The sequence below is a fragment of the Neodothiora populina genome, assembly GCF_041146345.1.
Source record: "Neodothiora populina strain CPC 39397 chromosome Unknown canker_contig_16, whole genome shotgun sequence".
Lineage (NCBI taxonomy): Eukaryota > Fungi > Ascomycota > Dothideomycetes > Dothideales > Dothioraceae > Neodothiora > Neodothiora populina.
Window position 1 is genome coordinate 1067657 of NW_027191409.1, and position 20752 is coordinate 1088408.

The 20752-nt window shown below is 51.9% G+C and overlaps 7 protein-coding genes across 7 annotated transcripts; 5 read left to right on the plus strand and 2 right to left on the minus strand.

The window, feature by feature from the left end:
• Positions 1–520: 520 nt before the first annotated feature.
• Positions 521–3283, plus strand: AAFC00_003694 (uncharacterized protein; the record flags this gene model as incomplete). The annotated part of the gene is made up of 5 exons (XM_069343206.1): positions 521–1958; positions 2008–2124; positions 2185–2486; positions 2540–3134; positions 3186–3283. The coding sequence occupies 5 exons, from the start codon at positions 521–523 to the stop codon at positions 3281–3283; spliced, it is 2550 nt and encodes an 849-aa protein (XP_069201031.1).
• A 1379-nt stretch (positions 3284–4662) lies between these two features.
• On the minus strand, positions 4663–5449 carry AAFC00_003695 (uncharacterized protein; the record flags this gene model as incomplete). The annotated part of the gene is made up of 2 exons (XM_069343207.1): positions 4663–5333; positions 5419–5449. The coding sequence occupies 2 exons, from the start codon at positions 5447–5449 to the stop codon at positions 4663–4665; spliced, it is 702 nt and encodes a 233-aa protein (XP_069201032.1).
• Positions 5450–6079: 630 nt separating this feature from the next.
• AAFC00_003696 (uncharacterized protein) lies at positions 6080–6604 on the plus strand (the record flags this gene model as incomplete). The annotated part of the gene is made up of 1 exon (XM_069343208.1): positions 6080–6604. The coding sequence occupies one exon, from the start codon at positions 6080–6082 to the stop codon at positions 6602–6604; it is 525 nt and encodes a 174-aa protein (XP_069201033.1).
• An 827-nt stretch (positions 6605–7431) lies between these two features.
• Positions 7432–8409, plus strand: AAFC00_003697 (uncharacterized protein; the record flags this gene model as incomplete). The annotated part of the gene is made up of 3 exons (XM_069343209.1): positions 7432–7813; positions 7877–8028; positions 8086–8409. The coding sequence occupies 3 exons, from the start codon at positions 7432–7434 to the stop codon at positions 8407–8409; spliced, it is 858 nt and encodes a 285-aa protein (XP_069201034.1).
• An 847-nt stretch (positions 8410–9256) lies between these two features.
• On the minus strand, positions 9257–13686 carry AAFC00_003698 (uncharacterized protein; the record flags this gene model as incomplete). The annotated part of the gene is made up of 2 exons (XM_069343211.1): positions 9257–10415; positions 10469–13686. 2 exons carry the CDS (start codon positions 13684–13686, stop codon positions 9257–9259), a joined length of 4377 nt encoding a protein of 1458 aa, XP_069201035.1.
• A 1766-nt stretch (positions 13687–15452) lies between these two features.
• AAFC00_003699 (uncharacterized protein) lies at positions 15453–17726 on the plus strand (the record flags this gene model as incomplete). The annotated part of the gene is made up of 2 exons (XM_069343212.1): positions 15453–17370; positions 17428–17726. 2 exons carry the CDS (start codon positions 15453–15455, stop codon positions 17724–17726), a joined length of 2217 nt encoding a protein of 738 aa, XP_069201036.1.
• A 585-nt stretch (positions 17727–18311) lies between these two features.
• Positions 18312–20461, plus strand: AAFC00_003700 (uncharacterized protein; the record flags this gene model as incomplete). Its single annotated transcript, XM_069343213.1, has 4 exons — positions 18312–18410; positions 18472–18684; positions 18752–19758; positions 19888–20461. The coding sequence occupies 4 exons, from the start codon at positions 18312–18314 to the stop codon at positions 20459–20461; spliced, it is 1893 nt and encodes a 630-aa protein (XP_069201037.1).
• Between the last annotated feature and the right edge of the window lie 291 nt (positions 20462–20752).

Genomic DNA, 20752 nt, shown 5'->3' on the forward strand with positions numbered 1-20752 from the left:
ATACGTTCATCAGTGATCATAAAGTCCCAGCAAAGGTAAGGTAGATACCGAGCCGGCAGATCCACTTTTATGACAGGAATGTAGAGCCCACCACTATCGCTATACTATCGACTGACCGAGAAGACTGAAGTCGGCATCTTGACAGCGGCTCTGTGCGATATCTCAATCGGTTCAGCGTATCGCGCATCGCGCATAACATAACATGCACCTTTGTAAGACGCTGACCGGTCAAGCGCGTCGACCTAGCTTTTTTTCTGCTTGCCCCACATCTGTCTGCCCACATCGCCAACTTCAAGCTCAGCATAGTGCCCTTCAAAGATTCAGAGGAACAGACTGTGCCTTCGCCCCTCGCGATTGAATAGGTTTCCAGAAGAAATCCCTTCTCCCTGATTGGACTGAGGGTCCTGTCATACCTTAGAGCGTTTTAGTGACTTGTTACTGCCCTACGTCACTGAGGTAGCTTTAGGCCTTCCGTGTGCCCACCACTTTAAGTGGTAGCTTAGCTGAACGTCTTATGACCATGGCACCCTCCCCTTCTACAGAAAGCCAAACCAGAGATGACATTATACTTTGTGAATCCATAGAAGAATTCGGTCGACAATACACAAGTGGTGTCTTTGAAACACCTTCGTCGCCGGCGATGGAGCCTCCCGAAATCGACAATACCACCGGAATGTCCAGTGTTTACTCTTCGGATACCGGTGAAGTGCAAGTTCTCACGCCCTCGTCTACGTCTGACGAAGACCAGCTGTCTAGTTCGGCGAGTATGGGCGATGGCAACTACGAGATACTCGATCTTGTCACTACACCACAGGTCCCAAACCCTGCCCTTCAGGCATTAGGTTCTCCTGCCAGCAGCTCTGATGGCTTCACTATAGCTTCTTTTGATACGAACAGCTCCTCTCGTATCAGCCTCTCACCTGTAGCTTTTATCCCAGATCTGGCAGGATCCTATGATTATCAGTACGATAACGATAGCTTGCACTGGTCACCACAGCTACAGAACGATGATCTTAGTATAAGCTCCGGAAGCTCATTGATGTCGAGCTTTCCAGACCTCGCCCTGCTCTCTGCCACTGCATCTCAAGACCCAGCGCTTGCGCTTGCGTACGCGTCGAATCTGACCTATCCCATACTTTCGGACCCATTTGTCCCCTCATATGCCCCCCAGCACGGCTACTCAGTCGATCTCCCACCTGGCACCGCACTACAAAGCCCTATGGAAACGAATGCATCTGCAGCACAGCATTTGACGCCACTCTTCCCCGACCAAGAGCTCTCCGAATCACCTACAAGTATGATTTCAAGTGCACAAGGCCAATGGAATGCATCCCTTGCGTTATCTTATGACGTGCCTCAGCCAGTGTACGAAGCCTCGAATTACCCGACTTCTCAGCATGAGTCTTACGAAGCTCTAAATTGGCACGAACTCACTGCACCATCCGTTGAACTGGCTATGAACCCATCGATACAGGACATTGCGAATCCACCGTCACTGAGTCGCTTCAGTTCTTCTTCGAACACACCCAGAGCCGATGAGTACATTCCCCGTTCGCATCCAGAGAACACACACCGTGAGCAGCAACAGAGCCTCAAAGTAACTCCGCCACCCCAACATCAACGCCGCCAAGCGGTGCGGTCCAGATCTTCACGTCAATCTTCTCACTCGCACTCCCCCGGATCGTCCACACTCTCATCCCCAAGCTCGATCACCAGTCCAACACTGATCAAGGGTGTCATGAAAGGTGGTAGAAAGGGGCCGCTCCGCGAGGAGGGTCGCAAGCACGCGGCCGATATGAGAGGAGATGGATGCTGGCCATGTGCTATCATGCGTGAAAAGTGTAGTAAAGGCGAACCATGTACTCGATGTGCTTCCAAGTCACACCAAAGCAAGGCACATGGACTGGGATGTGATCGCAGACATTTGAACAGAGACATGTGGTGCTCCTTCATCCCTTGTTAGTACAGCCTTCCACCATTTGCTATTGTTGAGGCTAATGATTGTAGCCTCCATGGACCCGGGACAGAGATATGCCGACATGATGGCGTACGTCAACAAGGACGTGGCTGGGTGGTACGATCACCCTAGCGCTCGACGCGGTATATACGTACCGTTCTCCATTGGTATGTTTTCATTCGAGTAATTATCAAACCCATGCACATTTGCTGACTCAAAATTTTCAGGAATTGGACAACCATTGACTTGGCTTTGTCATGAGTACCAGCCCAGTATGCAGAACACTTCGCACAATATCAGCTGGAACATAGGTGGACACGGAGACACATGGCGTCGTACCTACAGTCTGTCGCCTCCCTTGGCCCTGAGAAGTCTCGATCAAGAGTATCTCAATGTCTGGATGGACCATCTGATAGAGCACAATCTTGAAGATGTTCAGGATATGTATTATTGGGAAGGCCATCAAATGCGCACGCAGGTGCTTATCTTACTGTGTTCGCTTTATGATGGCCTTCGCAGACAATCTCCTGTATGTTTACCACTTCGCACAGATCGAGATTCAAAAGCTAATCACTGGCACAGAACCTCTCCAAGACTTCCGCCATGCTCAAGGACGACGTTCGCAACGTCATTACTCTGATGTTGGTCACGTATGTTATGAACCACGCCTTCACGGTCGAAGAAGAACTACGCGACTCGGTCATTCGCCAGCTTTCACGCTACAATGACCCTAGCTTATATGCTGAGATGGTCATCCTGAAAACTGCCAACTCGCAGCTGAAGTACGGCTTCTCGAAGTTGCGACTTACTATGCATCGTGCCTTGCTCGCGAGACTGCAAACGATCATGAGGAACGCCAAATACAAGGATTGGTGGCTGTCCGGCTTCGTTGTGATGCTAGGTCTGGCGCTTACACTTGAGGAGTATCAGCATCTTCTACATGTCCAGGCGGACTCACGCATCGCCGAAGGAAAAGACCCAGCCAGATCCATGCAGCGAGCCAGAGATCACTGTACGGAAATCGACGAGGGCTTCGAATTCCTACTGAAACTATATCATTTCAGATATAGTGCAAGAGGTCAAGACAAAGCCTCGTTTGCACAATGGACTGAACACACTTCGAACCCAGCCGAAGCACATTTTGTCGCACAGTTGCCTGAGCTTGTTGCTCAATACCGTAAGGTGACCTTGAATGCGGAGAGGAAACAAACATGCTGACAACTTGCAGGAATCGTTTTGCTGCAACGTAAGGACCTCGAGGTTTGCCTTGAGGAAGATAACCATGTCTTGCGTCTAGCCAGTCGATTCTTGACCGGTGTGATGTAACCCACTTATGTGGACGTGCCAGATCGATCTAAAGACCGAGCCTGACAACCATCGAGCGTGAAGCTGCGATTTGTTGGAATCAACAAAAAGACACAAGCAAGTCGGCCCTTCCTACAGTACACACGTATTGGCTACAGTACTGGAGAACAACCGGCATGTATCGACAAAACATCGGCGTCGAAAAAAGAATCAACAGGATAAGAGTACCAGGAATACGCAGTAATGAACGAAGAGGATTGTGATGATGTATATATTTAACGGCCTACATAGCGATACCCCAGCAAGAGATGACTAAGGACCAGAATCCTGGTTGGCAAATTTGTATTGCGAATAGAAAAAAAAACCCTTTTCTTTTCGGTATGTTTGTCCATAAAATAGTCCTCCCGCTCCAATTGAACGGCACGCGGAAGGGTGGAGAGAACACAGTGCTGCTTATTTCACCGCCGGCTGAGCCGGGTTGATCTTCCACTGATATAGATTAAGTATGCCCGCAAAGCCATTGTGTGGCCGTGGGGCAGGCAAATCGTGGTGTGCTATGATAGAGCATGATATCCTGTAACACTAAACGCCGTCTCCTCTGAAGCTGATGAGAAAAAGTCCCGAGTTTCGTCGGAAAGGACTTGTGGGAAGTATCCTCAGACCACCTTCATTTTAAGGCTATCCTCGGACCATGTCCACCAATCATGTCTTTTGAGACGACAAGCGAATTCTCAGATGCAATGCAGATGAAGCATGTTGTATGTGTGTGTTGTGAGAAGAAAACAGCAAGACCAGGCCTCACAGAAATCTCAAACTTGAAGTCCACGCGCTTACCGCCAACACAGCTGTCAACCTTGGCGAAAAAGTGATACCCACTTCTTTTTCTCTTTGCACCGCCAGCGAGAACCAAGACATCTGACCAGGGCAGGTTCGCCAAGGGAGAAAAAGGCTCGTGCGCACCTGAGGCAGATGTCCCGGGCCGAAGCAGAGCGAGCGAGGCATAAAACCCATTGCGGTCTCGCGCTCTTCTCTGCCCCAAACCACACTTTTACCTACGGATTTAATCAACTTTCTATCCTTATTTGTTTCCAGTGGATATGTCTGTCATATTGCCGTAGCAGAGGGATTCGGGGGTTTGGGTGCTTTTCTTTGTGCTCTGGCGTCGTCGAGGGTTTTCTTTTGGGAACTCTTGTGGTGCTGGGGTCGAGCGTCTTCTCGTACATCTCGTGTGGTTTTCTTTTCTCTTTTTCATGAGAGAGATGAATTGCATGTTTCACTCGTTCATTTGAGCTGCCGACTACTTGCGCATGCTCAACGTGTTTGCATATAAAGTCGGGTGGGAACCATATCATTGGCGCATATCGCCGGCATTATATCTATTTTTTTTGTTGTTACAAAACTCATGATTTGTTCTTCAATTTCTCGTCCACTATCCTGGCCACCATCTTCTCCAGTATAGCAAAGTCGCCTCCGGCACCGCTTTCAAAGTAGCCGGCGACGCTCTTTTCGACATATTTGCCAACCATGTCAACCTCCACGTTGACATAATCTCCCTCCTTTTTGCTGCCCATGACCACCTTCTCTTGCGTGTACGAAATCATCATGATCTCCCACCAGCCCTCCGGACCGTCCTTTACGGCCGTCACGGTGAGGCTGGCGCCATCGAGCGTCACGTAGCCCTTCTCGACAATGTACTTCAAGACATCCTTGTCCCGTGGCTGCAATCTGAAGACCAGCGCCTCGTTGTCTTTCGTGACGGACAGGATCCTGGCAATGGTATCTACGTGGCCTTGGACGAAGTGACCTCCCATGCGTGTATCCGCGCTGACAGCGCGCTCGAGATTGACTTTGCTGCCCTTTGTAAGAGAGCCGAGATTCGTTCGGCGTAGCGTCTCCGGGGCCACTCCGATCTTGAAGGACGAAGGTGTGAATTCAGTGACGGTCAGACAGGTGCCGTTGACTGCGATCGAGTCTCCGAGATGACAGTCGCCTAGGATATCGGCGCAATCGGTGATGGTCATGGTGGTGCCGCCCCCCGACGAGGCATCTTGAGCGACAAGCTCCGACACGGCTGCACACACACACGCAAGTCAATCACGGTGTCATAGAGAGCGCAGCTTGGGAGATCAGAAGGGATGGAGGAGGGGTCGGCGTACTGCCCAGGATCTCTACTATTCCGGTAAACATGTTTATGGCGGGATGTGATATGATAGGGTACGATAGGTTCACTTCGTACATGACACAGCAAGGTATCTGCGATATCTCAAACGTAGACATGATAGGTAGAGTCATTCGTGATTGGTGCATGGGGTAATAACTTTGTCAGCCACCCCAGACCCTGACTAACCACTCGCCCGTCGCCCGCCAAGACTTTAGTTATAGTAACTCCATGCATGCAAGGCAGCATGGTTGGGCTGATTGCAGACTGAAGATTGGCCAGACTCGTCTCTGCCAATCCACCCAACCACCCGCTTCTTGCAGGTATTTGGCCGGAAAAGTGGTCTTTCGCTTGGGGGAAATCATGTAGTTGTCCGTGGATATTTCTGTGTTTGTATCGTGTGATCTGTATCCCTCCCCCCCCCCACTCTTACATTGCTGTCTGGCAGTCAAACAATCTACAGACTCCACCCTGCAACTCCGCCCGTTTTGTTTGCGAAGCGATTGTATGCATCCACAACCGTCAATCTACCCCATAGCACCTCGCAGATCCACGTTTGGGACTTGGACCTGCTAAGCGAACTCTTTTTCTGCTCGCACGCCTGCAGCTGCTCGACACCCAATCGCAGCCATACACGTCTGCAGCCCTATCGTGGAAGGATGAGCTTCTTTGTAGGCGGCGGCGGGGGCAGCAGCAGTGGTGGTCACGGCCACGGCCATGGCAGTCGCAGTGGTCATTCGACTCCAGGCTATGGCGCCTCGTCCGGCATTGCTCGTCCCGGCTACGCTCGCTCATCATCATCTGGCATCTTCTCGCGCGCGGGCTCCAGCTCCTCGTACTACAAGCGCCGTCCGCGTGACGGCTACATCAGCTACCTGGTCAGCAAACTCAAGCGTCTGATTGCCGGATTGTGGATCTATGCACGTCGACACCCCGTCAAGGCTTTCTTCGCGGTAGTCGTGCCGTTGATCAGTGCTGGTGGCGCGCTGCACAGTCTGCTCAAGCAGTTCGGCATCAGATTGCCAGAGGCTTTCGATGGCACGAGTAGGACCTACCGCAGCAGTGGTGTTGGGGGATACTACGGTAGTCGTGGCTATGGCTCCGACTATGGATCATCATACGGCAGGTCTGGAGCTCAAGACACCATGGGGAACCTCTTCCGCATCGCAAAGGCGTTCATGTAAGGAACAGGGCACTAGAGCCCGAAAGAGATATGCAGATCCTGGTCGGCCGGGAGATCAGTGTTGCGCAGATGCTCTCTCGCATACTTTTATGAGGCTACGAACAATAAGGCTGGTTAATTGGCACGGAGGTATACCCAAACAAAAGGAATTGTTGATGCCTGAGGCAGCGCCTCTACGAAAATGCAAACAGATTGTGTTCTTATGATCAGAAGTACCTGAGTCAATGCATGTAACCCAGTCGGAACGTACAGTAGATACAATACTGCATATATTCTATGATCAGGAATTGCACTTATTGTAGGCCCAGTGCACAAGCTATACCTGTACCACACAGCATGAAGATGATCACAATGACAAAGACTTGAGAGGGGTCAAGGCATGGCACGTGACTTCGAAGAGGACTTGGCAGCAAGAATGGGTGATTCAGACAATGATGGAGTGTCTGGGGGACAGAGGGAATGGGTTAATCATGATTGCATTGAGACATATTGAAGAAGTAACGACAAAAGCCTATAGCGAAGAATAGGCCTTTCTCCAGTCCTCGATCTACTGGCAAAATGGTAGACCTCATAGATCTGGTGGCGAAGAGGATTGGCCGGGAAGCCGGTCACCCTCGGCTGTCAGAGCGAATCATCACGACGACGCTGATTGGCTGGTCAGCATCCGTACCTTCATTCCGTCTGGGGATTTTGGTTTAGGAAGGCGAGCGGGACCAACTCTGTGTGTCCTTGGTGCACCTGCCCTTTACTGCATACCACTATCTTTCTCTTTCTGTTCCTCTTCCCTATTCTTACCAGCAGCAACAAGCAGGGTGACTGTCAATCACAATGGCATCTCTCAGACTCGCTCCCGCGCGCTTTGCGCCTCGCATGATGTTCCGTCGTGGTATGGCGTCGGTCGTCGAGTCGCCAGCTCGCAAGATTGTCGACGAGAGCAAGACGTCGACGGTCGGAGAGCCCAAGTCGGAGGCTGATGCTAAGATCAAGACCTTCCACGTCTACCGATGGAACCCAGACGAGCCCACGTCAAAGCCCAAGATGCAGTCATACACGCTCGATCTGAACAAGACAGGCCCTATGATGCTCGATGCTCTGATCAGAATCAAGAACGAGGTCGACCCCACTCTGACCTTCCGAAGGAGTTGCAGAGAGGGCATTTGCGGCAGCTGTGCCATGAACATTGACGGTGTCAACACATTGGCTTGCTTGTGTATGTATTTCCCATTTCCTCTTGACCACTTTTTGCAGCAGCAGCACTGACAATTGCCCGCAGGCCGCATCCCCACGGACACCAAGGCTGAATCTCGCATCTACCCTCTGCCTCATACCTACGTCGTCAAGGACCTCGTACCTGATCTTACCCACTTCTACAAGCAATACAAGTCGATCAAGCCCTACCTCCAGAGGGATTCTCCTCCCCCGGATGTAAGCAAATTGCCACTTGATTTCTATTCGAAATGTAACGCTGACACATTCCATCAGGGCCGTGAGAACCGCCAATCCAAGGCCGAACGCAAGAAGCTCGACGGTCTCTACGAGTGCATTCTCTGCGCATGCTGCAGCACATCGTGCCCTTCATACTGGTGGAACGCCGAGGAGTACCTCGGACCCGCCATCCTCCTCCAATCTTACCGCTGGATCGCCGATTCGCGTGACGAGAAGACCCTCGAGCGCAAGGACGCCCTCAACAACGACATGTCTCTCTACCGTTGCCACACCATTCTCAACTGCTCCAGGACATGCCCCAAGGGCCTGAACCCTGCTCTTGCCATTGCCGAGATCAAGAAGAGCATGGCTTTCACTTAGACATGCCCACAGCCCAAATCGTTTTCGATCTCGGGTGCTGCTGCTGAGAAGCTTGGATTGTCGAAGGGAGAGAAAAGAGTGTGTAGTTTCTATTTGTTGTTGAATTGCATGGGTGTATCGGAGCAGGCAAAGGAAGGGGGAGCCACTGAGTCTTTTCTCATTTCACACACTTTTTCTGGCTGAGTGTAGGTAGTAAACACCAAGTTCATATTTTCTTCATGTTTTTGTCTGCTTGTCTGTCTGCCAGTTCAAAAGTGAAGCCATCTGTGTACAACGTATTGTCGCCAGTAGAAGCTAGCTGTATGTAATCCCTCTCTTGCCTTGTGTGAGACTGAGAGATACTCACCACTATATCTGAGTCCCTACGATGCCTTCTTACGACCAACTCCTATGAACAGTAGAACACAGAGATAGAGAGCATGGTCTCCACGAACCCACCGAGTAGCGAAGATATGCTCTCTTGCATACCTCCTAGAATTACGCACTTTCAGTGTTGACCACCTAGGTAGGGAAAGCCTCGTTAAGGTATGAAATGATGACTATGTGAATTGAATAAATTAAGCTGTCGGTTCCTCTTCCTTGTCTCTTGCACCGCCACTATACAGATATGATACCACTACAACTATTTTGCTACAAACATCTTCTCTGGCCATTTTCTCTAAATCGCATCATGTTCTCACTCTCGCTTTCTTCGCCGTTCCATTCATCCATCCATCGTCCATCGCTACCGCAAACGAGAAGGAAAAGCTTTACTCGAGACCCAGAAATACAGAACAGATCGACGAGGGATTACCAAGAGATGACAACAAAGAAGACAAAAAGGACTGGATTAAGAACTTCTCTAGCTCTAACCCAAGACTCTTCCAGCCACGGAACTGGCACTCTTATCCTTTGTCTGCGTCTTTCTCAAGCCCTTGCCAGCTTGGATCTCGCCCAGAAGACCTCCGATGTTTGGTCTGCCTCCAGCAGGAGCCGCGGCGGCGGCAGGCATGGGTGGAGGCGGAGGAGCGCCGCCGTTGGGCATTGGTGGTGGTGGAGGTGCACCGCCCATTGGCATTGGGGGAGGAGGCGGTGGTGGAAGAGCTCCGGCACCAGCTTCTGGCATTGGAGGGGGAGGTGGAGGGGGTGCTGCGGGTGCACCTGTAGGGGGTGACATGGGCGGCAATGGTGTAGGAGACGCCAGGCCCGAAGAACCGGGGGCGGGCGCAGGGGAAGCCGTGGCAGAAGGTGAGGCGGCGTTGTCCATCGCGGACAAGGGGCGCGGAGGGCCCATTGTTCCAAAGAGGATTGAGGCGAGTTGCTTTGCGCTTCCGCCTGTTGGACGGTCGTCTTCGTCTTCGTCGTCCGACGACGCCGATGATGCTGCTGACCAGTCGTCATCCTCTTCCTTCTTGGCCATTCTGCGCGACGGTTGCGCTTGAGGCGCTGGAAGACTGGTCTTGTTGGCGTCGGGCTGGGTCATGCGGTAGAAGGGGTTCGTCGACGCATCAGAGGCAGCAGGTGGGGAGACGATGCCGGGTACGCTGGGGGTAGCCATGCTCTTGAAGAAGGGGTTCTTGGACTCGGCGTCTGGGACAGCTGTGTTGACAGCTACCGCAGGCGGGCTGGCGACGGGGGGCTGCTCGCTCGGTGTGGGTGGAGCAGGCGCAGCAGGTGCAGTGGCAGGGATTTCAGCCGGCACCTCCAGCGCAGGCACAGAAGCACTGTCTTGAGGTTCGAGGACTTGCGGTCCTTCGTCATCGTCCGAGGAGTCGTCGTCGTCGCCCATGGCCTCGAGCTGAAGGCGTAGCTGGCGCTCCTTCTCCTTGGCGGCTTCGATTTCTGCGCGTTGAGCTGCCAGTCGAGTCTCCTTCTCTTGTGCGTCCTTCTGAGCAGCCTTTCGCTTCTTCTTTTCCTCATCCTTCTTGAGCTTGCCTTGCCTGACCTGCTCCTCGAGGGCGCGCAGGCTCGCTTGGGCTTCTTCCCGCTGTCTCTCGACTTCTTGTTCTTGTCTCTTCTCTTCCTCCCTGCAGATACTTGTCAGTCGTGTCTGTATGTTTTCCTGTGGTCGTTGACTTACTCTAATGCTTGCGTCTCCGATGCCTGTGCCATTTGTTGTTCCCGAAGTGATTGTTCGGCAGCCTGCTGCTCTTCTTGCTTGTGCGACGCTTCAGGCGCGCCCTTGCGAGATGGAGGTGGCGGAGGTTTCTTTGCAGACGAGGCTGCAGCGGTGGGCGGAGCGACCGACTCATCGGCCAAACGCTGTTGTCTCTCTTGCTCTCTTCTGGCATCCTCCTCTTCGGCTTTCCGCAGACGATCTTCTTTCTCTTTTCGTTCGCGCTCCTGTCTTTGCTGTGCGCTCTCGCCTGGCTTGGTAGGTGCCTTGAGGCCTAGTGCGGCGAGTCGCTCGGCCATTCTCTGCTCTGCCTGTTGCTTGATGAACGCGGCACGCTCTTCCGCCGTCTTGTATGACGAGTACGACGCGGAGCCACCAGAAGAAGTAGCGCGGGGTGTCTCGCTTCGTGCCGGGCTCTCGTAGCGAGAGGCGCTGCTGGGGCGGCTCGTGTCTTCCGCCCTGGTGGAAGCAACGGGGTCGCGAGAGCGTCCACTCTCTTCCTTCCTGATCTTGGTGCTTCTGCTGCTTCTTTGCAAGTCAAAGATAAAGTCTTTGACCTCATCCTCGACGCCAAGGCCATCCTCCCATCTTCTACGAGCGTGCTCGGTCGAGGCATCCTCGGACCCTTCCTTCAAGTTCTGTTCAAGGCTCTTGCTGTACTCGGTGACACTGTCTTCCACGTCACGGACCATGCGCTCGTTCTCTTCTCTCTCTAGTCGGACGCGGTTGCTCTCGTCCTCGAGGCGCTTGGCAGCGGCTGCGCCGTCATCACCTCCAGTAGCAGGAGCAGGCTTACCGGTGAGTGCAGCAGATCGAGCCTGCATCATGGCTCTTGCCCTTGCCTTGAGGCGATCAGATTCAGTCACAGCACCACCTGGACCGGTGCCAACGACGGCGGGGGCTGAGCTGGGATGAGCTTTGGCATCTCTGAGACGGAAGAGCTCGAGCTGGGCATCGGCGATAGCGCGCTCGCAACGACGCACGTGGGACGCGAGCTCAGGTAGGCTATCTGTGAGGCCCTGCAACTGTCTCTTCATAGACCTGCGCTCGGCGTCAGAGTCACCGGACTTGAAGCTTGCATTCGGATGAGTGTCAATGTCCTCCTGGAGATTCCTGATCCTTCGATAAAGCTCATCAGCCTCCTTGCGGTCTTTACGGTCGAGCGCGTCCTCCTGATCGGCGTTGTTCTCGTCCTCAAAGTCCATGGCGTCAAGAAGAATCTGCTTCTCGCGAATGGCTTTCTTCAGCTGGTCCACACTCATCTCGTCCGCAGACGGGGCAGGGGACTGAGCTGGAGAGGGCGAGCGACCTCCATCACCGACTCTCCGGCGAGCGCTAGACCTGTAGCCAACATCGTCATCGTTGTTCTTGTACACTGTGGCGTCTTTGCGGCTGTTGACACTGCCGTTGCTGTCTCCCCTGAGCGAGTGATTCTTGAGGTAGCTGACACCCGTCTTTTGTGGCTGTAAGAATGCTCCCGAGCTCTTTCTCTGTTGCGCATCCTGGGACAGAAGCGACTTCATAGTTCCGAGGGAGTCGTTGAGCTTCCTGGTCGATGGAGGCACAAGCTCTGGAGGGAGGGTGGCAGGAACCGGGTAGCCGTTGAGTCTGCGGTAGATGAGATGCATAGCCACAGCGAATTCATCGAGGTTCAGTTTGCCCTTGTTGTGAGGATCGGAGAGGGTCCAGATACGTTCCAGATCGGGTTTGTCGAGACCACTCTGCCCAAAGATCTCAATGGCCTGAGCGCCACTGATGGAGCCCTTACCAAACCCGTCCCATGCCTTGAACATCTGATCGTAAATCTTCTTCTCGTCCTTTGTGATGGCCCAAGGGACAGAGGCATTTCCACGCAGGCCTGCTGCAGAGAAACCCGCTTCGCGGCCTGGCTGAGGCATCATCTGCTGCTGAAGGGCCTGGAGATTGGGCAGGCCGGCAGATGGTGCATTGACTAGACCCCACTGGCCTGGCATTCCGGTGGGTTGGGCATTAAGGGGCGCGGCTGGGTAGCCAGTCTGCTGCGGCGACAGACCTTGACCGAAGCCTGTGGGCATTGGAGGCATCGGTGGACGAGGTCCGTTGTATGCTGTCGGCTGAGGCTGAAGAGAGTTGGGCTGGTAGCCTGTGGGTTGAGGCTGGAGGCCTATCTGCTGGGACTGGAAGCCGGGCATGTAACCAGTAGGCTGAGCAGTGAGCTGAGCCATAAGTTGGCTATTCGATGGCTGTGTGGGTTGCGGCTGCTGGATCTGTGGAGGTTCGCTGAAGTTGGGAGCATTGGTAGCGGGTTGTGGAGGTGGAGGAATGTCATCGGCGACACCGAACGAGATGATGTCTACCATGCTGGAGACCTCGTTCCTGACTCTTTCAGGAAGCTGAGCAGGCAGGTCCTTGCCGGTCAGCTTAATGTTGCAAAGATACATTGCGAGTGCAAACTCGGGGAAAAGCAATTGACCAGACTTGGTGGTGTCGGACAAGGTCCAGATCTGCGAGAGAGCATCGCCGGGTAGCTTGGAGCGAAGGAGCAGGTCCTTTGACTTCTCGCCCGATAGAGCTTGATCGTCGCCCACTGCGGACTTGAAGAGCTGCTCGAACTTGGCCTGGTCTTGAGCAGTGATGAAGGACAGCCGTATGTTGGGAATCTTGTGTTTCGCAGAGGCAGCTGGTGGCTTCGGGCGCGTGTGGGAGGGTGTAGCGCGGAACGAGTCTGCCATCTGGGCTGAGGTCATGCCCGTGGGTTGCGGCAGCTGGGGCTGGGCGACAGGCTGCTGCTGAGGTTGCGGTTGGGCAGGATAGCCAGTGGGCTGAGGCTGCATTGACTGCATCTGCTGTTGCTGCTGGAAGGGCTGAGGGGGATATCCAGTCTGTTGCGCCATGAGAGGCTGCGGCTGACCAAACTGTTGCTGTGGTTGTTGGCCTGGGAATCCAGTGGCCTGAGGCTGCAATTGCTGCTGCTGTTGTTGGGGAGGAAAGCCGGTTGCCTGAGGCTGTAATCCACCAGACATCTGAGGCATGCCGGTGTATTGCGGCTGCATCTGGTTCATCTGGCCAAAGCCTGTCGGTTGGGCAGCAAACCCACCGGGTTGCAGATAGGACTGCTGCTGCTGTGGTGGTTGTCCATACTGCCCTTGTCCTGGTCGACTGCTGTTGCCGCCGCCCAGGTATGAGTTGGAATTAGAGAACATGGTGACGAGTAAATGGGCGCAATCACCATGCGATCATCCTCTGTACAGCGACGAAGAGCAATTGCAGAGAAGAGATTGAATTGTATACAAACAGATAGAAAAGACAAGGAGTCGAGCTGGACAGAGTCGGATGTGAGGGCAAGCAGAGAGCCAAAGTAGGTGTGTTCCAGGAAGGTACAGGCAGTGGCAGTGGCAGTGGCAGCGGCACTGTAAAGGTACATGCATCAATGTATCGTGAACCTCGACGCCTAAGGGGAAAGTGGCAGCTCTCAGTGCCAAGGAAAACGTGGCTTTGCGTCACTGTACACGACACCTGGAACTCCGATGCCATCTACGTCCGTACTATGCTGTACATCATTTAAGGTACTCCCGCTATACCGCGCCTTGAAAGTGGATCTTCTAGAACTTATCAATGTCTTGTTGCTTTCCATGAGCCTTTTATCTGCTGCAATTGGGTCTTGTTAAAAACGGACAGGGTTGACATCAATAATACAAACACAGCTAGGACATATTAGACGTACATGATCCCGTCACTGTAACTTGCGCCGGGCTACGCCTGGGTCAAGGCGCAAAGAGTGCTATTGTCTGAACGGTCACGAAGTTAAGAGGCAGAAATACAGGAAGCGCTATACATTATATGCATTAGTACAGTCATATTACTCAGAGCAAACAAGCGCTGATCTCAGTACCGGTAGCTGGTTAGACAAACAGTATCCTTATCTCTGGCTGATAGAGCATCCGACTGCACCATGTTCAGAGGTCCAAGCGATGCTTATGTTTTGATATTGTCCTTCATCTCTTTCTATGGCCTCAGATGTCCTGAGGCTACGAAGTTTACCTATTTACGGTGCTGTTCGTAATCCAGTACAGCTCCTCTGACGCCGAACATGGTTCTGAGCAATCTCCGTATACAGCGCCTTGCTCTCTTTCCTCTTTCGAGCCAACCTGCGGCATAAGATGGACAACCGAGTAGGAACACAAATCAAATCCTCTAGGTCGAGTGTTAAGCGCAACTTGGGGGACGGGCCTCAGAAAGTGTCATGTTAAGATCAAGCCCTCATTGAGGATTCATTCTCTTCCTATTATAAATATGATGCAGTGCATCGTTCATCATGGGCCATGAGAAAAGAAAGGAGAAAGGATCAAAAAAAGCCAGCCGGTGTTATTATTATTTCCAAGAGTTCCTCTCGCGAGCCGTCCGAGATTCAACCGGTCTACCCCAGCCAGCGCAGCAGACATAAAAACTTCTTCCATCCTGCCCTGAACCTACTTTCTTTTCTTCTTTCGTGCGGCGGTACGATTTCGAAATTTCCCCTGGTTACTTCTACATCCTTTACTATTCTCTATGATGTCCTGAAGTGTCAATCGTGCCACAGAGCGAAAATATTGCATACTTAGTTTACCAGCCACTTCCGCTTCTGACTGCTTTAATTGTCAAGGTGGCCTTGGCGGCGTGCTGAAGACTGAACATATCTTTTCTTTTTGTCGGTGTTTTGTAGTTGCAGATGTTCTACCGAAAAGGGTACCTTATATGCATCGTATCCCTTTGAATTCGGAAGATATTGTCTAGTAACTTTTCAAGTAGCTTGAGCCAATCTTAAAAAAACTCTTCGAACTTGAATTATCTGCCTCGTCTACATTTTTTGTGTTTGTACATTCTGTATCCGCATATCTCTGATTGTTGTTCCACGTCAAGCTGTAACGTCGACCATCTTCTGGATCAGGTTCAGCTTCTTCCTGCTGCGGTGAATATATCTGCACTAAGCATGAGTGGCCTCAAAGTTGTCGCATTGATCTCCGGCGGCAAGGATTCGTTCTTCTCCATCTTACATTGTCTAGCGAATGGACATGAGGTTGTGGCCCTTGCAAATTTGCATCCGCCGCTCCAAGATGGCGAACAATCCGACGATATCGATAGCTTCATGTATCAGACAGTCGGTCACTCTGTCATCCCACTCTACGAGAAAGCTTTAGGCCTACCTGTCTACAGACAGGCGGTATTGGGCTCGGCAGTTGATTCCAACAAGAGTTATGCTACACCTCGCCACAATGACGGACAAGTCACAGCTGCAGAAGATGAGACAGAAAGCCTACTTCCACTCCTCCTCAGAGTCATGGCAGCACATCCCGAGGTGAAGGCAATAAGCACAGGAGCCATACTTTCAGATTATCAGCGTACTCGTGTGGAATCTGTCGCTATGCGTTTGGGATTGACACCGTTATCCTATCTCTGGCAGTATCCATTCTTGCCCCCATATTCTGAGACATCACTCCTTGATGATATGGCGGCTATCGGCCAGGACTCTCGTATCATAAAGGTTGCCTCGGGCGGACTCGATGATAGTTTCCTTTGGGAAAACGTGTCGAGCGTGCGTACGAAAGGCCGACTTGTCAAGGCTATGCAACGATTTGGTACTTTGGGCGATGGTGCCGCAGTGGGCGAAGGCGGAGAGTTCGAGACGCTCGCTGTCGATGGTCCTTGGCCCATCTGGAAGCATTCTATCCAAGTCGACTCCGATGATCGCCTTGTGTCTATGGGGGATGCAGGTGTCGTGTCTCTGAAACTGAAGAATGCGCGTCTTGTTGCGAAAGATCCTGCTGATGCGTCTGTCACAGCTGCTTCTGTGCTAGAGCGATTACGACAGCCCCCAATGCTGGATAACAAATTCGCAGAGATTCAGTCTCGAATCGATACAGAGCACGAGGCATCAAGTGAAGACCTGCTACAGGATGCCAATGAGAAAATTGACCTCGAACATACTTGGACGGAACAACACACTGGCAATCTAATCACTGTATCTAATTGTGTGGGCAGAGGCAGTGGTGCGAATGCACAGATGAGGGACATCATGGAACGGCTGGCCACCGACCACAATGTCCAACCTTCAACGATAGTGTTCACAACAATTCTACTAAGGAACATGTCGGACTTTGGAGGCGTTAATGCTGCCTATGGGGCAGGTTTCACTACACCTAATCCACCAGCGCGTGTCACAATATCGTGTGGAGATAAATTACCCAAGGATGTGCATGTATCGCTGTCTGTTGTCGCTTTGACCGGCACAGCTCAGCAGGCGAAAAGAGGTCTACATGTGCAGTCAAGGTCATACTGGGCTCCAGCGAATATTGGTCCTTACTCACAAGCGATCTCGGTACCGATAACATCCGTTCACGATTCCTCTGGCCCGCTAGTTGTACATGTTGCAGGCCAGATTCCATTGGTTCCGGCTATCATGGACTTTTCGTCGGCAGATTCTCTTAGTCCTGCTGCTCACTTTAAACAGCAAGCCATTCTATCCTTGCAGCACCTGTGGCGTATCGGTCAAATTATGAGTGTAAAGGGCTGGCTCGGGGCAGTCGCCTTCATAGACCGTAGTTCCGAGGTCTCGGGGAGCGAACGTGCCCGCATCGCCGTTCAGGCGTGGAATCATGCACATTCTCCGACAGATCAGAACGCTAGTGGGGAAGAAGACGACGACGAGGATGTTGATCTATGGGAGCAGACACATGGACAATATCAGTCATACGGCCACTCCTCTGGTACCCTGACAGAGAGGGCTGACATCAGGAATGAGTCCATCCCTCCAATCTTTGTGGCCGAAGTAGAAGAGCTGCCGAAGAGCGCTCCTATCGAGTGGGCCAGTGTGGGGAGCACTGCATTACCGCAGAGCATGAACACCAGAGGTAATCACTACCTGTTATCTCATCATAGGCATCTTCTTTATTAATAATTCATCACAGGACATATCACATCGAAATGCATGTGCCAGACGATGCAGGCCTCATGTAACGCTGAAAGCAGCATTACGTCCTGCTGGGTGACGCTGTACGACTTTCCCACGTCAATACTCAGTCACACAGATCTTGGCCTTATAGACCATACTGGTAACGCGTACGATGGATCTTACACCATTTATACTACGCAACCGGTCAAGTCAGAAGTGTTGCCTTTTCCGCAAGCAACAATAATACCTTGCTACCGAATCTGGGACGCTGAGGGAAAGCCTGTCTCAGTGATTATAGCTTACCGATCCGCTTAGAAAGACCAATCATGCAACGCACTACGCATAATATCGACAGTACAGCACTAGCCCATGATGTTTGTGATTTCCTAAGTGGGGTCATACTGTACTCCAACTCATCGTTTCACGAATCATTACCCGTGTTGATGTTTGACCCCGCATCTGCATACTCATCGATTATCATCATCATCGACGTCGTCAACGTTTCTACACTACAGACTTCGTCCGGTACACCATAGTTCAACCCCGCAGCTGATTCCGTTGGAGCAACACCTGTATTCCCGGAGTGGTTCTGACCACCATAGGTGGACTTGTCACTGCAGGCACGCGGGCAACACCTCATCTCACCGAGGTAGAGTTCACGTTGTGTTACGCAATAGACAGGATCAACATGACAGACATATTGTGAATGCAGCAGGGATCCCGAACATTGTAGGATGATAGACTCAAGGTATTTATACTAGATACTGTAGGTCTGAGGAATCTCTTTGCGTTCTCTTCCTAAGTTCTTATAAACCCTCCTTCTGGCATCAATCCACTCTGCACACATCATCAATACACTACTTGCTTTCTCGGACATAACAGAGAGAAGAATTTTGTGCAATGGCTCCCGACATCAACGGACTCTCAAGTGGAACGCGCAGGGTAGACTATTCGACCCCTGGGTCAACAGGTTATAACATTCCTGATATCAACATCAATGTTAGTGAAGTCTTCATGCGATGCGTATCATAAGGATGAGAACACTGAGGACGGTATCCAGGATCCAAGCAATCGCAAAATCCGTGTATTGACCATTGGAGCTGGCGTGTCTGGCATTCTCATGGCCTATCAGCTACAGAAGCACTGCAAGAACGTCGAGCATGTGGTTTATGAGAAGAACCATGATATTGGTGGTACGTGGTTGGAGAATGAGTATCCTGGTTGTGCTTGTGATATTCCCAGCCATGCCTACACTTACAACTTTGCTCTCAATGTGAGTACTTTGATCGCCTTGCAGTAAAAAAAACAAACGGATAAAACACTGATCGCTCACCTGCTAGCCCGATTGGCCTCGTTTCTTCTCTTATGCCCCAAATATCTGGGAATACTTGGACAAAGTATGCAATGTGTTCGACCTCCGCAAATACATGACTTTCAATGCAGAGGTGATGGGCTGTGAATGGCAAGATGAATTAGGAGAGTGGCTTGTTTCTCTACGTCAGACGTCCCCTTCAGACGGCTCTGTCCACGAATTCCAGGAACGTTGCCACATACTACTTCACGCCACGGGCATCCTGAACAACTTCAAATGGCCCGTGATCCCGGGACTGAAAGACAAATTCAAAGGCCGCGTGATTCACACTGCCCGCTGGCCAAAAGACTACACCAAAGAGCAATGGCAGAACGACCGGGTAGCGGTTATTGGATCAGGTGCATCCTCGATCCAAACAGTACCACATATGCAACCATATACCAAACATATTGACATCTTCGTGAGGACAGCAGTATGGTTCGTCCAGATCGCCAACAACTACGGGCAGAATCATGCGTACAGCGATGAAGAAAGAGCTCTCTACCGCAGAGACTCGGCGGCGCTGGTCGCTCACGCCAAAGACATAGAAGACCAGGTCAATGGTCTCTGGGGCTCCTTCTATGCGGGCACAGAAGCGCAAGCCGATGGCCAGAAACTATTTCGAGCACGTATGGCCGAGTTCATCAAAGACGAGAGGTTGCTCAAGGGATTCACACCCGATTTTGGAATCGGATGTCGTCGCATCACGCCCGGTGATCCCTACATGCTGGCGATCCAGAAAGAAAATGTCGATATTCACTTCACTCCTGTAATGCAATGTACCGAGGACGGTGTCGTTGGCGAAGATGGAGCGGAGAGAAAATGCGACACGATCATCTGTGCTACTGGATTCGACGTCAGTTACAAGCCCCGGTTTCCCATCGTCGGAAAGGGAGGCGTGGATCTGAAGGATAAGTGGGCCACCAGCCCGGCTGGCTATCTGGGTCTCATGATTCCTGACATGCCCAACTTTGTTACATTCATTGGGCCTACATGGTAAGTCATCCTTATTTCTCTCTTATGGTTCGTCGAGTCCTACACTTGTAGCCACAAGATCCGCCCACGTCCTCGTGGAAGAGAGACAAAAATAAGTAAACGAGGACTAATAAGGCATCTACCCTATAGGCCAGTAGAGAACGGCTCCGTGATGGGCCCCCTCGGGACCGTGGCAGAATACACAATACAGCTAATCACGAAGCTCCAAAACGAGCCCAACATAATCTCCCTTGCGCCATCTCAATCCGTCACCGACGCCTTCAACGACCACGCGCAAGAATGGATCAAGCACACCGTGTGGAAGGAAGGGTGTCGCTCATGGTACAAGGACAACGACACGGGCCGCGTCAACGCCGTGTGGCCGGGCTCGAGTCTGCACTATCAGCACACGATCGCGACGCCTCGTTATGAGGACTTCGAGATCGTGAGGAAGCAGAACGACAAGGAGAATATGTTCAGTTGGCTGGGCATGGGTTGGGCGGTGGAGAATAGAGAGCCGGACGCGAACAAGAGTCCGTATCTGAATACTGACGTGTTGGATCCGAAGTGGGTTGCATCTTATACTGAAAAGGACGAGAAGAACGGGAACGGTGGAGGGCTTGGTAAAGAGGTGATGGGAAATGGTGATGGGAGGGGAGACGAAGGCTTAGGCGATGAAGGTGGGAAGGTCCTGATGCAGGCTGGTACCAAACAGAATGCCTGATATGCTTCAGTTCTGCTCCGTGGAGATCGTATAACAGCAGATGCAGGTCTTGGTGTCTCTTGACAGGAGCGCATTCCATCCGGACTACGCGTAATTTACCTTCGTCATGATTGAAGTTCCTTCCCTTCTGAGACCAAAGTCCTCGTTGCGTCATTTGGCCTTTGGCGGTCTTCCTCTGGTCGACCTTACTCTGACATGCAACCTCTACTATTCGCCCAGTATTGTATCAATCTTGTAGCCTGATACCCATTCCCCTTAGTCAAGACGTAATCATTGCATCGCCTCGTAGCT